Source organism: Nesoenas mayeri (genome assembly GCF_963082525.1).
Source record: "Nesoenas mayeri genome assembly, chromosome: 1".
Lineage (NCBI taxonomy): Eukaryota > Metazoa > Chordata > Aves > Columbiformes > Columbidae > Nesoenas > Nesoenas mayeri.
The window spans coordinates 63560322-63578994 of NC_137541.1; the positions used below are offsets into that span (position 1 = coordinate 63560322).

The 18673-nt window shown below is 40.3% G+C and overlaps 1 protein-coding gene across 1 annotated transcript in view; it reads left to right on the forward strand.

The window, feature by feature from the left end:
- Nucleotides 1–5854: 5854 nt before the first annotated feature.
- Nucleotides 5855–18673, forward strand: part of STAB2 (stabilin 2) — a gene marked incomplete at its 5' end in the record, with an annotated part of 86004 nt that continues 73185 nt past the window's right edge. The window contains 6 exons of the mRNA XM_080358598.1: nucleotides 5855–5938; nucleotides 9818–9951; nucleotides 10688–10803; nucleotides 15005–15090; nucleotides 15896–15965; nucleotides 18282–18377. Coding sequence (XP_080214724.1) covers nucleotides 5855–5938; nucleotides 9818–9951; nucleotides 10688–10803; nucleotides 15005–15090; nucleotides 15896–15965; nucleotides 18282–18377 — 586 coding nt within the window. The remainder of the gene's footprint in view (nucleotides 5939–9817; nucleotides 9952–10687; nucleotides 10804–15004; nucleotides 15091–15895; nucleotides 15966–18281; nucleotides 18378–18673) is intronic.

An 18673-nucleotide genomic window follows, 5' to 3' on the forward strand; every position in this document is an offset into this window, starting at 1 on the left:
AGCCAAGATTTTGCTGTACTTTCTGCATTTGTCATGCCAATAGCTCTCAGCCATGTGCGACCAGAGCCTATGCATGGTCTATCAAGAACTGCAATGCAGGAGATGCAGAGCAGAGACAGGGACACAAAGATGGTTTTAATATTCCTCTACATATCCAGCGCTTCCTAGTCCAGATTATTAAATTGTTCCCCTCACTCTCAAGGCATTGCCACCCAGGAGCCCTGTAGCTTCACCTCCCTGTACATCTTGGCCTGAATGTCACACAGCTGAACATGGGAAATGCTTCCCACAAATCGGGGACTTTTCAGTCCTGTATTGTGCTGAACCTACAGAACATGAGGCCCTACCCATGGCTTGAGTATGACATCCATTTTTTTAAGTGACACATTATTATAGCTTGAAAGGGTAGCAGAGGTACCTGCTACCTGCGAGCAGCCTCTGATTTTGTGGATCTTCCCTTCAGAGCATAGTGCTGATTATAAGCTCAGCCTTACAGCTCATCCACATAACACCCCCTTACACTTCGTAGTAAATAACATCGTCCAAGTTAGTGCCATGTACACTACTCTCCTCATGTCCCCCTAGCAAAGCCCTCTCTGCCATGGTCTCAGCTAGAATGCCTTTTGTTTACAATTTCACCAGGAGGAGAGGAGAGGAGAGGAGAGGAGAGAGGAGAGGAGAGGAGAGGAGAGGAGAGGAGAGGAGAGGAGGAGAGGAGAGGAGAGGAGAGGAGAGGAGAGGAGAGGAGAGGAGAGGAGAGGAGAGGAGAGGAGAGGAGAGGAGAGGAGAGGAGAGGAGAGGAGAGGAGAGGAGAGGAGAGGAGAGGAAAGCAAGAGAGGGAGAAAGAGAAGGAGAGAGGGGGAAAGGAAAGGAAAGGAAAGGAAAGGAAAGGAAAGGAAAGGAAAGGAAAGGAAAGGAAAGGAAAGGAAAGGAAAGGAAAGGAAAGGAAAGGAAAGGAAAGGAAAGGAAAGGAAAGGAAAGGAAGGAAGGAAGGAAGGAAGGAAGGAAGGAAGGAAGGAAAAGAAAGAAAGAAAGAAAGAAAGAAAGAAAGAAAGAAAGAAAGAAAGAAAGAGAAAGAAAGAAAGAAAGAAAGAAAGAAAGAAAGAAAGAAAGAAAGAAAGAAAGAAAGAAAGAAAGAAAGAAAGAGAAGAAAAGAAAAAGCTGAAGAGGCCACTATGAGGATCTAATCTATGGCTAAGACCACCCCATGACTGGCAGTCTGCATTGCCATCAGCTGTATGCATCATGAATGCATTCAGGTTTAGATCAGCTGTCTGTGCCTTCTCCCTCATTAACATTGATAAAAGCGATGGCCTCTGCCGGGCGTGCGGCATTCCTCAGCATGCCAGCTGCAGCTCTATCTTAATGCATCCTATGGGCTTGGAGAATTAATTAGTTCTGATAGTCACCGTGTTTCAAAATGATGGCTGTCATAACCCCGCAGATAAAATTACACACCCCTAAAGTTTTCCACATTGCCCATTCAGACTCTCCATAGGCCACCGTTGGCTTCCTCAGATGTATGGCACTGGAAAGATTTAACTTGCCAGACCTTTTTCTTTAAATCTCTTTGTTACGTTCCAATTAAGTCTTTGTTAATCAAAGGCAGTATTTCCCAAATATCCCCCCCGCTTCCTCGAGCCTCCTCCTAGGCAACTTGATGGTTTGTGCCCCCCTTTCTCCCACCTACAATTAGCATTCAGACATTTCTCTTGGCAGAGGCAAAGCCTCCCTCCCCCTAGGAAGCTTTCTTCTTCTGAGCACATTTTATCTTCTCCTACCCCTCTGCAAGGTGCTTTAGCCAGTTTCCAAACAAAGAGCAAAGTGACTTTCCTCAGACATGTGGAGCCTCAAACTGTATTCAGACACCCCCAGGACACTTTTCCTGCTGTGACCGGGTCTAAAACAGAAGCCACATACAGTAAAAAAACAGTAATGCATTTATTTTCTGCTGCTTACTTTCAAATTACTAAGAACATTAAATTTAGCTCAAGACTGCCCTCACCCTCAACAGTCTCTAAGACCTCACAAATGAAGCTGATTCCCTGGGAGAGGAGCTGAGCTGCAGGTAGTGTGAGACATGCCAGAAAAGAAGTACCAGTTTTATTATGCAGAGCTCATGAATGTCCAGGCTACAATGGCTGTTCTGCTTCAAAATGGTCATATTTCTTTTTTATTTCTTCCTCTAAAATGGTACTTTTGTCATATGATTTTTTCTGAAATGACTGAGCTTTGTATGAGTCTCTGAGAGCTTACCATATGCTGTTCAGGCATCTCTGGTTGAGAGCGCTTTGCATTCAGAAAGTTTAGGGGAACAATATACAATGCAGGTCCTGTATCCAATAATCAACATTTTTAAAAAAAGTTTATCAAAACTGTGTCGAGGACGGTGAGTGCTGCAGCCACCATGTCTGTATCTCCACAGCTTTTTATTCACTTTTTAGCTGACCTCATGCACCATATGCTTGGCTGTGAGAAAAAACAACTAGCTCATTGTTACACTGAAATAAGTTGCAGGCCAAACCATTGTTTTCAAAATCACCTACATAAACAAATCATCACATTTTCTCTCGTTGGTTGACCTTTTCAGCAGAGAAACAGAAGGAGAAACTTGGAGAGAAGCAGTAGGTGGATGAAGAAACCAAAAAGGCAGCTAGCTCACATCTGCTTAAAGGAGCATCCACTCCAGGAATGCAATAGCAGAGTGGAGGAGGAGGCTGTGACACCCTTGAGTGTATGACACAGCTCATGGTATTTGCGATATTACAGCACACACAATGACTCTTACTTATCGTTTTCATAGGGTTGTTTGCAACCTGAAAGTTTTCAGAGGCCTGAGGGTGGCTAACAGCTGAGACAGGGAGCATCTGAGTAACCAGGATATCCCCAGAGAGACTTGGCTGGGCTTCTCCATGTCAAACTGATCCCAGCTTTCAGGTGCATCTGTTCCCACAGTCACTGCTACTTCCACATTCCTTGTTCTCACTTCCCTCATCTGTATCAATACTATGAAAAAAAATCCAAGGAGACCAATTCAACAGACATATTTGTATCTCAATATTTGTCATCTAAGACTTCCAAAATTTTCACCTTCTTGTAGGAACCAAAGAGAACCAAGATGCCTCCATCACTTCAGCTGGACACAGAAAAAGGCAGAGCACAAAGCTAAAATTTTATATCCTGCTAAAGCCAGGAAAACGTAAGAATAGGAAATTAAAGAGCATGAAGGTCTCAGCTAAGCTGCATGAGCAGCAAGATAACAATAATGTGATAGTTTGTCACCACGACTCTTAAGGAGGACAGCCTCAGAAAAATACATGGGCTAGGTAGCCAGGACAGGATACAAATACCCCAAGGGCAGGAGCTGGAGGAGGACCAAGACAAAAATTGGCACAAACATGGCTATGTGCAGGGTACAACACTGCTGGGTGAAATCACCACTGGGGACCCCAGAGGTGTGCGGATCAATCAGCACTTTGTGACCCAGACACCAGCAGGGGAAGGGGAGCAAGGACATGGGTCCCAGCCTGCAGAATCATAGAATCAAACAATCATAGAATAGTTTGGGTTGGATGAGACCTTCAGATGTAATCTAGTCCAATCCCCCTGCAATGAGCAGGGACATCTTCAAATAGATCAGGTTGCTGGCAGTAGCCATCTCCCTGGCCAGTAGCAGGTACATTGCCATCAGCAGTGGTGCCATACTGCACAGGCTGTTTAGAGTGTTGGGGTGCCATCTTCCCACCTCCTAAATCCCCAGGGAGCCAGGTATGCCAGGTGACATATTAGCCTGTATTTCTGCTCAGCATTGGGCAGGAGCTGGCCAGGCAGAGGTATAGTTAGAGCATAGCACAGTGTGTACTCAACCCCTGGGGATGAGAACAGTCCCCATCACCAAGACAAGGAAAGGGTGGCTGAGCCCTCCAGAGCAGGGCAAGCAGTCATCGTGCTGGTTAGTGGAGAGGCCCCGCTCGGACACGAAGGGACAGGAAGGAAAGGGAAAAAGGGTTTACTTTACACAAATGCCTATACGGGAGGTAAGAGCAGATAACAAGAGAGTTGATGCATGTTTCTTTTTATCTCGATCTACAGGACAGGAAAGGGACGTGCTTGATTTACAGCTCTTTTCATCACTGGGCTGTCTGAAGTGGCAACAGGCAAGAAACCCAGCTGACCTCAGGCTGCTGCAGAATCTGTGAGCTCCTGCCATCACACACGCAGGGTCCAGGCAAATGTGTTTTGCGCAGACCCTGTCCAGATAGCCTCGCTGCCCATGCTCCAACAAGGCACAGCTGCAGAAAAGGGAGGATAAGTTTTACTTGCAAATGTGCCATGAAGAATGGGATGCAACCATGGGCTATCATCACAGGTGAGAGGAGACCCTCCAGGATTCTGCTCTTTTGGAGAAAAACCTGAGCCATTTCTTCCGCCAGGCCAGGTTATACACTGTATGCAAAACTGAAGTAGCGTGAAAGGCCTTGACCTCTAAAAAGAGAAGCAGCAACTCTCAGGGCCATATGTACCATCAGCATGTACGTCACGACCACTGGCTGCTATCTTGTCTGCATAAACAAGAAATGATTAACTTTCCTCATTGTATAGCAGAAAGGAACAGGATCTGATGAGCTTGCAGGAAACATCTTGCCCTGCCATCTCCTACCATCAATTTTTCAGCTTACAGTTAGAGCATAGAAGAACAGTAAATGAATTTGTGTATTATAAATGTATCACCACTAAGTTCTTTAAGAAAACAATGCAGAATTCAAGATAATAGGTTACAACTTCATCAAGCATCACATTTGTGGTCTAAAGGTGAATGCCATCATCTAGCAATGACTACAAATAGGAATGTGGGATTAAGCACTGTATTTTACCAGACTGTACTTCTGTGGATTCTTCAGTCAAAAGCGTACTATAGTTTTAAAATGCAACTTTGTATTAAGGCATGCTTATGGATTGCCTTAAAAAGATTGAAAATTCACATCAGGGGCACAAAGCAAAGCTTTGTGGAAGCAGTCAAACTCTTAGCTATTTAAGAAATGGGAGAAGTTGCCCTTACAAAACTGACCAGAGCAGCAGCAAAGAGCAGCACTAGAAAATAACTGAAGAACTCCAAGAAGAAAGAGAAACAATTTTGATTTAGACAACTTAAGATGTCTGTCTACGGATCCCTCCCAATCATATGCAGGCAACATAGCCAAGTTAGTGTTCCTTTGCTTTGCTCCAGGAAATCAGTCAAAATTATTTAGTAAAATATATATATATATTTTTTTTTTAAATCCCCTTTTTATTGGCTAACCAAAGCTAGAAGATGTTCTTTTGGCCTCCTATATAAAGTCAGTACTATTATATTTCTTCTAGAACCACATTCATGGGATCCATCCTTACGTTATTCGGGCTGACAAGCCAACTTCCAGAGACCCTTTGCTCTGCCTTAGGTCAGTTGAACAACTGTAACGATAACAAGCACCAGTCCCCTATCCATGCCCACCTAAAAGCAGAAAACATCTTCTGTCACAACAGTTCAGTGTCCTTGGTTTTGCACTGTCAACAGAGAGGGATAAATGCACAGAGCCCCATCAGGATATCCTGTCATTCAGTTCGGAACAGTTTATTCAGCTTTGCAGTGAAAACTTTCAGCAAAGACCCTGCATTTTGGAATTTATCCTGCCTGCAGGCAAGCTTCACATGGTGTATCCTTCACTCATTTTCCTTCAGGAAGACAAGAGTCCTGTTAAACTATTTGCCTAAGAATGCAAAAGAAATAGCAGCTCTAACAATCTCTTTACGTCAGAATTTTAGTTCTCATGTCTGGAGTGCTCTGAAGGAATAAAAAAAAATCAAATCCTTCACGATGGAAAACAATCCAGTTGTTTTATTATTTTTGGCATTTTTGGCTGCAGCGAAACTGTGTTCGACATCACAAGTCTCAGATGAGGTAAGCAGCAGCTTTCTATTTAAGTAATTATTATATGCCTGTATTACACTATAGGACTGGGGGTTGTTTTACTGTTATAAAGAGAATAGTTATCTTAGAGAAGTACCTTATAGAAAAAAAAACCACTTTAACAGTCACTGGTGTAGATGACACTGGATTATAAACTCAGAGCTCTGCAATTCTGTCCTCTGAAACAACAGAAATGCTTCTGTTTATTCCACAGGAGAATTTGGCTCAAAGGATATGCCATGAATACACTGAAAAAGTGTCTAAAAATGGCAAACCTGGCAATATACTGTAGCTGACACATTCATCAAAAGCAACAAAAGAAAACATTTAGCATTTCTGACAAGTTAGAAGCTGAAAGCAAAAAAATTTCCACAGTGAAAATTATCCATTCTACTAACCACAAGTAGGAAAAGCTATTTCAGATAGGTGGGAAAAAATCTAGGGAACTGAGCTATTGGAAGCTATTGTATGAAGTTATAAGTTGGAGATTTGTAGACTTTGGGGAAGTGGTACACTTGTCGTGTACAAATCCTATGGATCTGTGGAATATCACAAAATCTGTTTTCACCACCCTCGTAGAGAGGCAGAAAATGTTGGGTTACAAATCTGAACCAGGAGGTCAACAGTGAGACATTCACTTGTTTAAACTGTCTCACAATGGGAGGCTTTAAATTACTGTGTTCTGGAGAAAAAATACTTGTAAAATAGGAAACAAAAGGACAGGAAGAAATTGGGAGGGGTGGACAAAGCCACTCAGAGAGGTTACTTTGTTTGTTTGTTTGTTTTAAAAGGAAAAAAAATACTTTAAAGAGTACAAAGAGTACACTGGGAAATGTGTTAAACTGTTCTATCTCCAAAAAAAACCAACCACTAACAAAGTTGGTTACTATATGTTGGTTTTTAAAGACCATATTTGACATCAGATCTTTTCTCACCCTTTGTGAATTATGAACTTACTTCTGCAAACACTCAGAAAGAAGACAAAGCCAACATTAGCCAACCACTTTCCCTTCATTTTCCTAACAGCAAAAAGGGGAAATGAGGAAATGAAAGTGGAAATCATCCTACCAGTCTAAAACAAGCATTTTTTTATAGCTGATAGTAAGGAAAGTGTATAACCTCTTTTTATTTAGATTTTATATTTTCAAAATGTCTTTGAAATTTTCTTGTTCCAAAAATGAAATTTTGTGGGGTGTCATTTTGATGGCAAGTGCTGCAGTGAGATAATTTCAGCTGCTCCTACCAACAGCTTTTTCACTTCTGAATGTTAGTATCCTATAAGTGCAGCAGTTTATCCAGAGTCTTCATGGCTTAGCCCAAGCACCTGCAAGGAGCAGGCTTCAGTAGCATACTTGGTTAAAAACTCAGCAAAATCAGCCAACATTCTGAGTTTATGATTCTTTAACATTAACAGTACTGATTTGACTTGGTGGAAATTCTCAGAGGAATGAGATGTGCCCAGACTGCACATTTGTACTGTGCTGGTTCTTGCTCTGCTGCATGAGCCATCTCCCATTAAGGATGGGTTGTTAAGGTGGCTGCACTGGTGCTGAGCACCAGGGTTTTGAAAAGCCTGAAGTGTTCAAAACTTCCCTTGTGTTGGTGCCTCATAAGGTGGTTTGGGGTGAGAAGCAAGGTGCAGAGATGCTCTGGTTTGAGTTTTTGGTAGCTGCCTTGGTAATAAAGCTCAAAGCGCCAGGTCAGACCAGTGCCCACCAGCATCATGCTTTGCTGAGAGGGCAGGGAGGCTGCGCCCAGCAGGCCACTGCTCGCCACTGCTTTGCCAAGTGTCTGATAGAGCTGTATCCACATTATACCCTCATCTGGAAAATGGTCTCATTTTTATTTCAAAGACACCTGAAATGCATCTGCGCAACAGTAAGAGGTTTCACTACCCAGAGACTTGAATGTTACTCAGATTTCAACAGTATATTTATAAAGACCAAAATTTGACAACTAAATAGGTGTTGAAATGTACTTATAACTGGGTGATGAATATTAAGCTGAGTCCCTCAGAGCTCATGCAAGTTAATCTTCTTATCAGTGTCTGTGATACATCCTCACAATCTTCACTACTGAAATAAATATGCTATTGTCACAAACAGTGAAGAAAGAATAACTAACAAGGGGAGAAACCTCTGGGATGTGGGCTTCATGCAGGACTACCAGACTGTAACACACATAGAAATCCTGCCCAAGGTGCCAGTGTACCCACCCAGGCCAACTCTGAGCTTCTGCAATGAGGCTGCAACACCCCACGTGTGCCCCAGAAGGTCCAGTACTACCTGGACAGCACAGGATTGCATGTGCACATGTTTTGCTTGGGAATCCCTGGACAGAAATACTGGAAGATATCCATTGAGCAACACATGACAGCACTGCAACAGGCCCATCCTTTGGAGTGATGGCTTGGAATAGACAATATTTTCAAATGGATGATGCTGCTAGAACTGGCCCCTACATACATGCACGCACGCACACACAGTTGAGAGGTACAGTTTTTTGAGATAAACCTTAAGCATCTCCTCACATTGGCCTGGCAATGATTCAGAAGTTGCCTTAATTGACTACTTGGCTGCTTAATTAAAATCCCATTCAGAGAGTTCACTTCAATTCTATTGTGTCAGATAGGAAGCATGTCATGGTCGATATTGCTTGAGTAGGTTAAGACCACCTAAATGGGTCCATACTTAGAGCACAGTGGATAAAATATTATCTTGGAATAGAAAATGGAGCAATTTAGAGTACTTCCTCTCCAAGAATGATGATTTCATTCATTACTATATGTTGGTTTTTAAAGACCATATTTGACATCAGATCTTTTCTCACCCTTTGTGAATTATGAACTTACTTCTACAAACACTCAGAAAGAAGACAAAGCCAACATTAGATAGAGTTCAGCAAAGACTTTTTGCTTTAAAATACCTCAACTGTTTAAGTAGTAGGAAATAGGCACTATTTTTGCTATACAGTCATTTTCAAATCTATGATTTTACAACCAAAAAATACAATATCACTGCTGTAACAACACCTTAAACCTTTTCTCCCTTTTGCCACCTTCTCAAGGCATTTGTCAGATTTGCATTCTTGAAACTGGGACCTCCACAACAAGGGATACAAGCCCTTGGCAGTTGATCTGGAGGACTGTGGCCAGGTTTCCCAAGCCGGGCTGGTTCATTCTGTGGCTTTCCCTAGGTAAAAAAAGAAAGAAAGAAAGAAAAAAAGAAAAAGGAGCCTGCACTTCTCAGTGTGCTCTAGTGGGGTCAGGCCCTTAACTTCTGCCAGATTTCAATGCAAAACTAGACATCGTTCTTTTGTGTCAATTTAAAAATATCAGGTGTAGTCCTTTAGTTCGATACAGTGGTGCTGATAATATGAAACTTGCCTTTTGATACGACCAAAGACTTGAGCTGTGCTCTGTGTGCATGGAGGCACGAGCAACTTCACACCTTATGTTTAATTTTGCCATTGAATGGAGAAGGCACTTGCCAGCACTTCTTGTTCTCCATTCTTGCCTTGGGTTTGTGAAACAACTTCAGAACTAAAGGCTGATGCTTTCTTGATAGCCTGTCTGCACTTAGCATTTGTTGATACAATATTCCCAAAAAAGCTATGACACTTAGAAGCATTTATCCTGCAGTGGTTAGACATATTTTGTGCAAACAAGACTACTGCAAAGCCTTAAGATGTAGTCTATTACTTTGTTTACCTCTAGAGCTGGGAGCTCCTGCTGAACAGATAGCGCTTGTGTCTGTGAGTGAGAATAAAGACGAGTTAATTTTGTCACTTTCCAGCAATCACGCTGAGGGTGGAATTAAACCAATGCAGAGAATTTTTTCCTTCTTTTTAATTCATCTTTTCCTATTACAGATGAAGAAGCAGTGTGATCAAAAGCTGCTCCTTCGAATGAAAACTGAATGTGTACCTTGCTCTTTAAATCTCAAAACTCGGTGCCCGGCTGGTTACACCAAAATTACTAATGGGACTGGCATACCAGACTGCAGGTATCCCTTCTGTTTGTGCTTTTTACCATGAATATTGTTCTCCATGAAATACAAAATGTTCGTTCTTACTACAAATGTTCTATTAGAATTCAATTTTCTTAAGAAACATGGCTTCACTAACTCCAGAACTCAAGCTTCACTCAGAGGATTTAAGCTTAAAGTTAATGAGCAAACAATATGAGGGATATGAGGAAAATAAACATTGCTATCAATGGCCTAAAAGATTTTCTTTTGAGCAGTATCAGAAAATCACTTCCTTTTTTATTCTGCATACTTGATATTTATATATCATTCATATCATATATTATATATAAAACAGATGGGGGTGGGGAAAGGGCAGGAAAAAATATCTAAAAACAAATTTGAAGTCTTTCTTTCAGATTAGAAAAAGAAAAGCAGTATTTTAGGGAAAATGTAAATAACTATTTTAAGCTCACTTAGCATTTAAAGATCCTTGATATTAAATATTTCTTAAAATGCTATTTCAAATAAAAAATTAGAGAAAACTGCTGTGTTTAAGTTGCATAAATGAAAAAAAAACATATACTGTGCAAAAGAAACAGTCCCAAGGATCTTTATAGACATAAATGTGCAATGTATGTTTTAATGAAGAAAAAACAGATCAGTACAACTAAGCTTAAAGTGCTTTTATCTGACATCAGAAGGTTAAGAATTTCATTTTTCCCCATAGGAGACTTTTAAGTACTCTAAAGCAGCCCCAACTTCTTTTCCTCAGGTATTACCTAGAAATTAAAACACACACACTTTCTTTTCCTGGATGTCGGCACCATTGCATGAAGGAATTTGAACAACCTGAGTGCTGCCAGGGGCACTGGGGCCCAGACTGCATGGGTAAGCTCAGTTTTGTTTATTTGTTTGTTTTGACAGAGTTTGAGTCGAAGTAAAGCAGTGATTTTTCTTGTTCCCAAAACTATTTCCATGAGAAGTTTGTTCATCAGAGCTTATTACAGGAGTGGAAATAAACAGCAGTTTTCAGGTAAAACACAGAGGTTTTGGAGAAAAAAAAAAAAAAAAAGCATGTTCAAAGTTTCATTTAAAAAGAAAGAATAATAGAAAAACTCCTAAAACTCAGGGAACCCCCTTGGGTTTGAGATTTTCAAAACAAATCATTTTAGTGAATGTCTGCAAAATGACTTTTCACTTGGGAGGATCCCCACAATGGATTTTAAATTTAAAGTTTTCAAACCACAAGTTTCAGTGTTTCATTTTAGGTCAAAAATACCCTCACCTGAGCCTGAAATAATTTCCAAATCTCTTTAATTCTTTACTTTTTGATGCAAGGAGAGTCTTTTCTTTCAGCCCAAACTGAAAGAGTTTTTCCCTCCAAGTTATTTGAGCTGCCACTGAAAGCTAAACGCCTTTAGTGAAGCAGGGGCAATGAGGAGTGCCTCTCCTGCTGCCCCTTCCCCAGTAAAGACCTTTCAGCATCTTCACACAAATGCATCAAACCAGGCTGCTGAGGTGGGCATCAAGATCTGCAGAGGAACTTTTCCCGCCCAGACAGAGCATTTCCTCCTTTAGCTAATGGGGTCAAGGTCTGGTTCAATGTCTGTGAAATACTTTTCTGCACAAAACTAATTTGAAAAAAATAATGTTAACATGACCTGAACTATGATGTAGATACCAATCATTTATCTGCGAAAGCAAAATAGCCAAACTCCAACTCACAGATACTTCTATAGAAAAGACAGATGAATAGCTGAGTACATAGTGTGTGGTCCTGTCTTCTTCTGAAGATGACCATTTGTGTGGTGATTTACCACTTTTCCACCAAATGCAGCATCAGTGCCTAGTAGGAGGAAGGCAACATTACATGTGACTGTCATCCCATGCTTCAGGGTATTCTGGGAGGCCACAGAAGAGGCATTGGTGTTTGTGTTGGATACTAGGAAAAGGTTCTTCACCCAGAGGGTGGTGAAGCACTGAAACAAGCGCCCAAGGGAGGTGTCACGGCCCCAAGCCTGACAGTGTTCAAGAAGAGACTGGACAAGCCCTCAGACACATGGTGTGAATTTTGGAGTTGTCCAATGCAGGGACAGCAGTTAGACTCAATGATCCTTGTGAGTCCCTTCCAACTCAGGACATTCTGTGATTCTATGATAGAAGGGGACAGAGCTCGCTGCCCTTAAGCCAAGGCCCTGCCTGCACTGCTGCAGGCAGGAGGCTGCAGAGGTGAAGAAGCCATCTCTTCCTTTGGACAAACTTCCTGGCCCCAAAATGCAAAGGAATCAAGGTCTCAGCATTGTTTCTGCTGTAATTTGGAGGAAGAAAATAGCTCTTTGCATTATCTCAATCTCTCTAAGAACATACGATGTGCCTTGAAGTGTTTGGAGGAAAGCGGGTCCTTCCTGAGGCCAAAAAAACCCCTGAGTAGGGGTTACTCAACACTAAGCATCTGATAGTAATGACAAAATTAGGTCTTAAATAGCACTCTGACTTCCTTAAAAGATAGTGCATGCTGAAATACACAGTGTGAGTGGAAGATGTTTTGTCCCCTTCCCTCCCCATGAAGCACCCTGAGACAATGAGCTGCACGCCATCCTTCTGTAAAAGACATCAAGGAAAAAGGGAAAAGTACTGCATGGAAAAGGTCCAAGGGAAAAGAGCACAGCCTTTTAACACTGCCAGTATCATCCAGCCACAGATGTCAAAGCTGGTGGAGCTCAGATGCCCCAGATGTGTAACTGATGGGCATCAGTGGGAGCTACTCCCTACCCCAGCTCGGGCTTCCACTCTGGGCAAATATTTGGATGGCTCCAAAGAAAAGCCTGGGTACAAACTGAAAGGTGCATGGTATGAACAACTGAGTAGAAGGCGCTGTAAGAATAAAGGAAAAAGTAAAAACTGAACAAAAAGAAAAAAAAAGCCAATAATAGAGAGATAATAAGCATAATTCTATCAAATTATGTGGTCCAAAATACAGCTTTACAAGCTCTGCCCCCTGCTTCAGCCTGCAAGGTGTCAGGTGAAGAGAAGTAATCCAAGAGTCAGCATTTGAAAACATGTAGGAAGTGATGAATTAAACTCTATGAGCCAAAAAAAAAGCAGATAGACTTCAACTCTTTTTGCCTAGGTATAAAGATTTGGCCTTCAGTCTCTGACAGGTGTAGGAGCTAAGCAGAAACATCTCTTTCTTACTACTTCTCAAGAAAAACATCCTCAACAAAAGCAAAGGTCTCCCTTCTCCGCAGCACCGGGCTCGTGCCAGCATCGCTCTGGTGTCCCAGCGCTGCCTCCCGCAGCCCCGCGAGCCAAGGGAAGTGCTTTATCTGCCTGACCAAACTTCCACAGCAATGTGGCAATTTTGCTAAACTTCTGATAAACTGTCCCTTGGTAGTGGTATCAAAACAAAAGACAACAGGCAGTGAAGACAAGGGGAAGGGTAATGAATATCAACTGCAAAAAAAACCCCACAACATTTTGTCAACAATTTTAAAGCATCTTTTCTTAGAAATTATACCATAAACTCTGCGTATTTTCTATCTTTGCATATTAAGTAAAATCACAGTGCAGTTAAATTTGTTTCTATTCAGACCAAATATTAAACAGTTTGCACCAGTGTGAGTCCTAAAGATGACATTTAGCTATCACGCAGTACCCAGAAAACAAGATTTGCTTAAAACCAGTTTAAAGTATATGCATCTATTACTTTACCTCACTTCCAGTTATTCTATCTCAACTCTTAATAAATCTTTTTTATTTCAGTATGTATTAAATGAACTGCACTAAAATGTTCATCTCTAAATTTCTTGTTTTTTCTCATAAAAAGCTCACTTAGATCCAACAGACCTCACAAACTCATAATTAAGGAATACTGATGAACTGATATAAATCCAAAGCCCTTACTAAAATTAGATGTATACATATATAAGTCCATTTATTTGCTCATCACTCTACAAAATCAAATTAATTTTCATGAAAACTTCCATATCACTTAAACACTCTAAACCAGGATTAAATTACTCAGTGGGAGCATAAATCCAGTGCTACCCATCTTAGCTGACATACAACAAACTGAGACTCTTTATAAGCAATAAATCTACCGCTACGGTACAGCAGAAAACCTATGAGGAGAGTTCAACTTTGCAACATTTAAATACCACCTGCATCAGGATTATGATTCCTAATGAGAAGGGACTTAGTAAATCATTTCCACAGAGAGGCATCACAACTATAAAAGTGTATCTCTTATAGGGGGAAAAAAGTACAGAATAATCTGACTAAAAACATGCATTTCCTTCTCCTAAAAATTTGAATATTGAAAAATTTCAGTCAAAAAGTTAAATTATTTTGATTTGGAAATGCAGTTATTGTTTCTTAGCCTCTCCTGATGTCTGGGGTTTTTGATCAGACTCTGTCTCACCTGGGTTACTACTGCCTATAATCATGTTTGAGCACCAGAGGATCTGAAGAGCATAGCGCATCAATGGCACACAGTTTTACTAGTGTCCACAGCCCATTGGGCAGAAGTGGGTTATGAGATATCCAAACTTCAATTTCATAGATCATTGGAATCAAATATCACTGTCTTATGGAAGGTAGCAGGTAAAATGAAAAACTTTCCACAAAAAAGTAAATGCAATTTGTGGGGAAAATAAAAAGGCTTATTCAAACTTTAATTTAACATCAAATATGATTCTGATAGCAAATTCTCAGTCGGAGTTGTGTTAATAAATAGAAGAAGCAGTCAGGCAAACTCATATAAAAAAATATAACAGTTTAGAGTGTCTGCAGAAAGAGGTGGATCAGCAGGGACAAAATCAATATGGTACTTTAGAATGAGAAAACTATTTTTTGTACAATCTATTGATTATGGTCACTAGCTTACGTTCTAGTACTAGAGAAGGTGCTGGCCTCTACTGAAAACAAGATTTTCATGAGAAGACTTGAGCAGCTGCAAAATAGCAGCAGTGACTGGAGGTTCTTATGTGGCCCAAAACCCTGCAGCCTCCGGGCTTGTCACCCCTAATGTCCAAGGGCAACAGAAGGGTCAGAGCAAGCTGACTGATGGCTTTAACATTGTCATTTCTAGCCTGCCCAGGAGGAGCTGCGTCACCGTGCAACAGGAGAGGACGCTGCTCCCAGGGTATAAACGGGGATGGAACGTGCACCTGTCAGGTATGTCTCTTCTTTTAAATGAAAAAATACAACAATAGCATGTAAGCTCTGCTGAGAAATAATGCATGTTATGCCGTATAAATACATTAAAGAAAATATTTCAGAAATAGCAGAGATTATCTTCTTGGTGTTCATTTTTGGTTTGGTTTGCACTAATCTTCACACTATTATTTCTACAGACTCAAACATGTTTGGGTGATATTATTAAGGAACTCTTCTATCTCATCTCCCTGAAACAGGTGGTTTGAGTTCCTCATTTTTTTAAGAGCGTGTTATTACTTATGACTTTTTTCCCCTAATCGTAAAGGACTTATACTTGGGTCTAATACTCTCAGTACAATATTCCTGTGCTGAGAATGCAATGTGCAGTGCTTAATAACTCCAACAAATCTTTTCTACTTCCCCCTCTACTGGTTAATCTTTCCATTACATAAAAAGGACATCTGGGGACATGTAAAAAAGACACAGAGCGAGAAGTAGTCAGAAAATACAACTTAACTAACTGTAAGAATGATTTGGCCATTAGGCTTGATCACTGTTTTTAAGTTGACATTCAGAACATCTGATTTGAGCTGAAGTCTCACGGGCTAAAAATTTACATTTAAAATTTAAAAAAAAAGAAAGACAGGGAGAGGAAAAATAATCATTCTAGATCACAGTAGTCATTTCTGATTTGCTGACTGAACCTTCTATGTTGTTTTCTTTTGGCAGCTAAAGATACTGTTTTCAGGCTGCTAAGCATATATCTATCTATATAGATACAGGTGATAAACTTATGTTTTTATTTCCATCCTGTAATTTACAGAAAGGTTTTGGTGGGACAGCCTGTGAAAAATGTGCTGAAGATAATTTATTTGGCCCTCACTGCACATCAGGTAAGTTTGAGGTTTCTTAACTGGAGTGGTGACAGGAGGGTGAGTGAAAGCTGTATTCAGACACTATCAAATCCCAAATGGATAGAGGGTCTAAAGGTTTCCCATCAGGAGCAGCTGTCTGCTTCAGGGAACACAACGGGGAAAGTATAATAGATAGGCATTTCCTCATTCACAGTGGGGCTGGATTCAGCTCAGGACTGTACAGACAACACTCTCAGTGTAGCACAACAAAAATATCTTGATCTTATCTTAAATACCTTTGTTATAGCCAACAGTCAAATAAATTAAGGATTAGAATCATCTCCGTGCTCCTGCAGGTATGCCTCCCTGATAGACACTTACCATGTTATCCACTTTTCAACCTAAATCATGCAATAGCATTTATTTTCCCTAAATACAGAAGGTTGTTATAGTACTTAAAATATTGGGTGGGAACATACAAACGCTTAATTTGTAGTGGCTTACAGCTTTTATATATGCTTTTTAAACCCATCTACAAACTGGAGCTTCTGTATTAAGGCACAAAATACTCATGTGGTATTTAAATCAGTATACCTGACCCAAAAAAGGCCATTCTAAATCAGTCCAAAAGTCATAGCTTAGCATCTCGTATTGGAGATCCAGGTTGCATAAATCATCTGCCTTGCCTCTGAGTACAATTCTGCTTTTGCTCTCCACAATATTCTGTGCCAAGGAGCTCCATAATTTGATCAAAAGTGTGGGGGAAAAAAATTGGTTTAGTTTTCATTTTTGGCTGGTAGATCCTTGCACTGGTTGGCCATACTTCAATTAGGGGAAACAGGACATTGAGGGAGAAACCAGAGCTATGTGCAGTATTTAAAATGTGTATGGATCGCAAGTGTACACTTTCATATATTTTCCAGTTTTGCCTGTTTCTTAGTGATTTCTAGTATTTTATTTACTTTCCTGAGCCCTGCTGAGCATTAAACAAAAACATCAGAAAGCTGCCTAAAAAAAAAAATATATTAAGAAACGTCTCTTTCTTAACTGGTAATAGTTGTTTATCTGTAACTAAAAATCTTTTTGTTCCTTCAAGATCTACAAGGAGTTACTTATGAAAAGAGTCACGAATGGTCTCACTTCAAACGATCTGTATTGGCCTTTCTATGCTCACTCTATACCACTGCTGACGCAAAGGCCCTTTTTTTCCACCAGTTGTCCACTGGATGCCAGTGTTGATACACAGAAATTTAACTGAGCCAACATTTTCATGAAAATAGGGTACTTGAATGAATTCAATATTGTAAATGTAATTATTTTCTGAGCAGCTACCAGAGGACTCAACAGCATATTAATTTAAGCAATATTTTACACTTCAGTTTTCAGATATTTGAGCTTCTCCAGGTTTTCCAAGCACCTATAAATACTGTGCATTTGTGACTAACTGCTTTTCAGCAATACCTCAGGTGTTCCTGGGTTTTATATTAAGACTAGTAACATAGGTAGAATGTCACTAATTAATTAGTGTAAGTGATTTGCATGAACACAGGATATGTTTCTAAAGGGAAGAGGACACACTACATCACTGCAGCTTAAACATGAAGTCACCAATAGAAGTCTGTACATCTTAGAAGCTTTTCCAAGTGTAACTCTGAATGGCCTTTTTTAAAAATGTCATTACCATAATTGACACAGTTATAACTATAAAGCTTTTTAAGTATACGTAAGGCTTCCAAAACCACTTACAAAAGTGTCTCATAGTTTCCTGGACTCTGAATACAACATCTTGTGTTCATATTGCCACAAGGTTTATAACCAGAAATGACAGAATATAGGAACAGGACCAGAAAAAAGCCTGACCTATACAGTGATTAATTTTCCTTTTAACTAAATAAATTCTGTTTAGGAGGAAAAAAAAAAAGGTCGTTAAACTCATCTCTTCTGGAGGTGTTTGAGAGGCAAACAGAATTAAAGGAAAAATGAGCAATTTGTAACAGTTACAAAAATGGTCTCTGATACAAATTATATTCAATTTTGGCTCAAGATTGTATGTCAAATTTCACAAGTTTTATGGTATTAGCAGCTAGTAAGTTTGGTGTTCATAGTGTGTGTCCTAAAGATTTTCAGGCCCTAGGCTATTAACAACCTGCAAAAATCGGTATGTTCTTTACTGATGTATGCAAGTGTTGAGCATTGATTGTCTCATTAATGGAAGCTTATGAATTCAGAAACTCAGGTCAAAGCTTGGTTTGGCCAAAGATGTTGGCTGGAACACTATCTGCTATGGGTAACCACCAACGATGTCTTTCCAGAAACCAATATTATTCAGTAAAATCAATCCATCTCTCCATATAGTTTGCAACTGCATTCATGGAGTATGCAACAGTGGAATTACAGGGGATGGAAGTTGCGCTTGCTTGTCTGGATACAAAGGGCTCAGCTGTGATCAGCGTAAGTAGATTGCTTTGTATGTAAGGTATATTCAACAGCTCTGATACAGTTAGAACTGGTGAGGATAAACATAAAATTAGCCTTGGCTTAGTTGCTTCAGGGCAGCCAAACATGCACTGAACCTCAAATCCTGTGTGTAAGCTCCCATAAGCATCATCCCCGCTTTAATCACCAGAAAACTGATGACAGTGATGGGATCAATAGTCTCTAGATCAGGTGTACTTTGAACTATTATACTGCAAAATGCAATGCCTCCAGTCACAGCAAACAAACACAACTTAACCTCTCACCTTCTG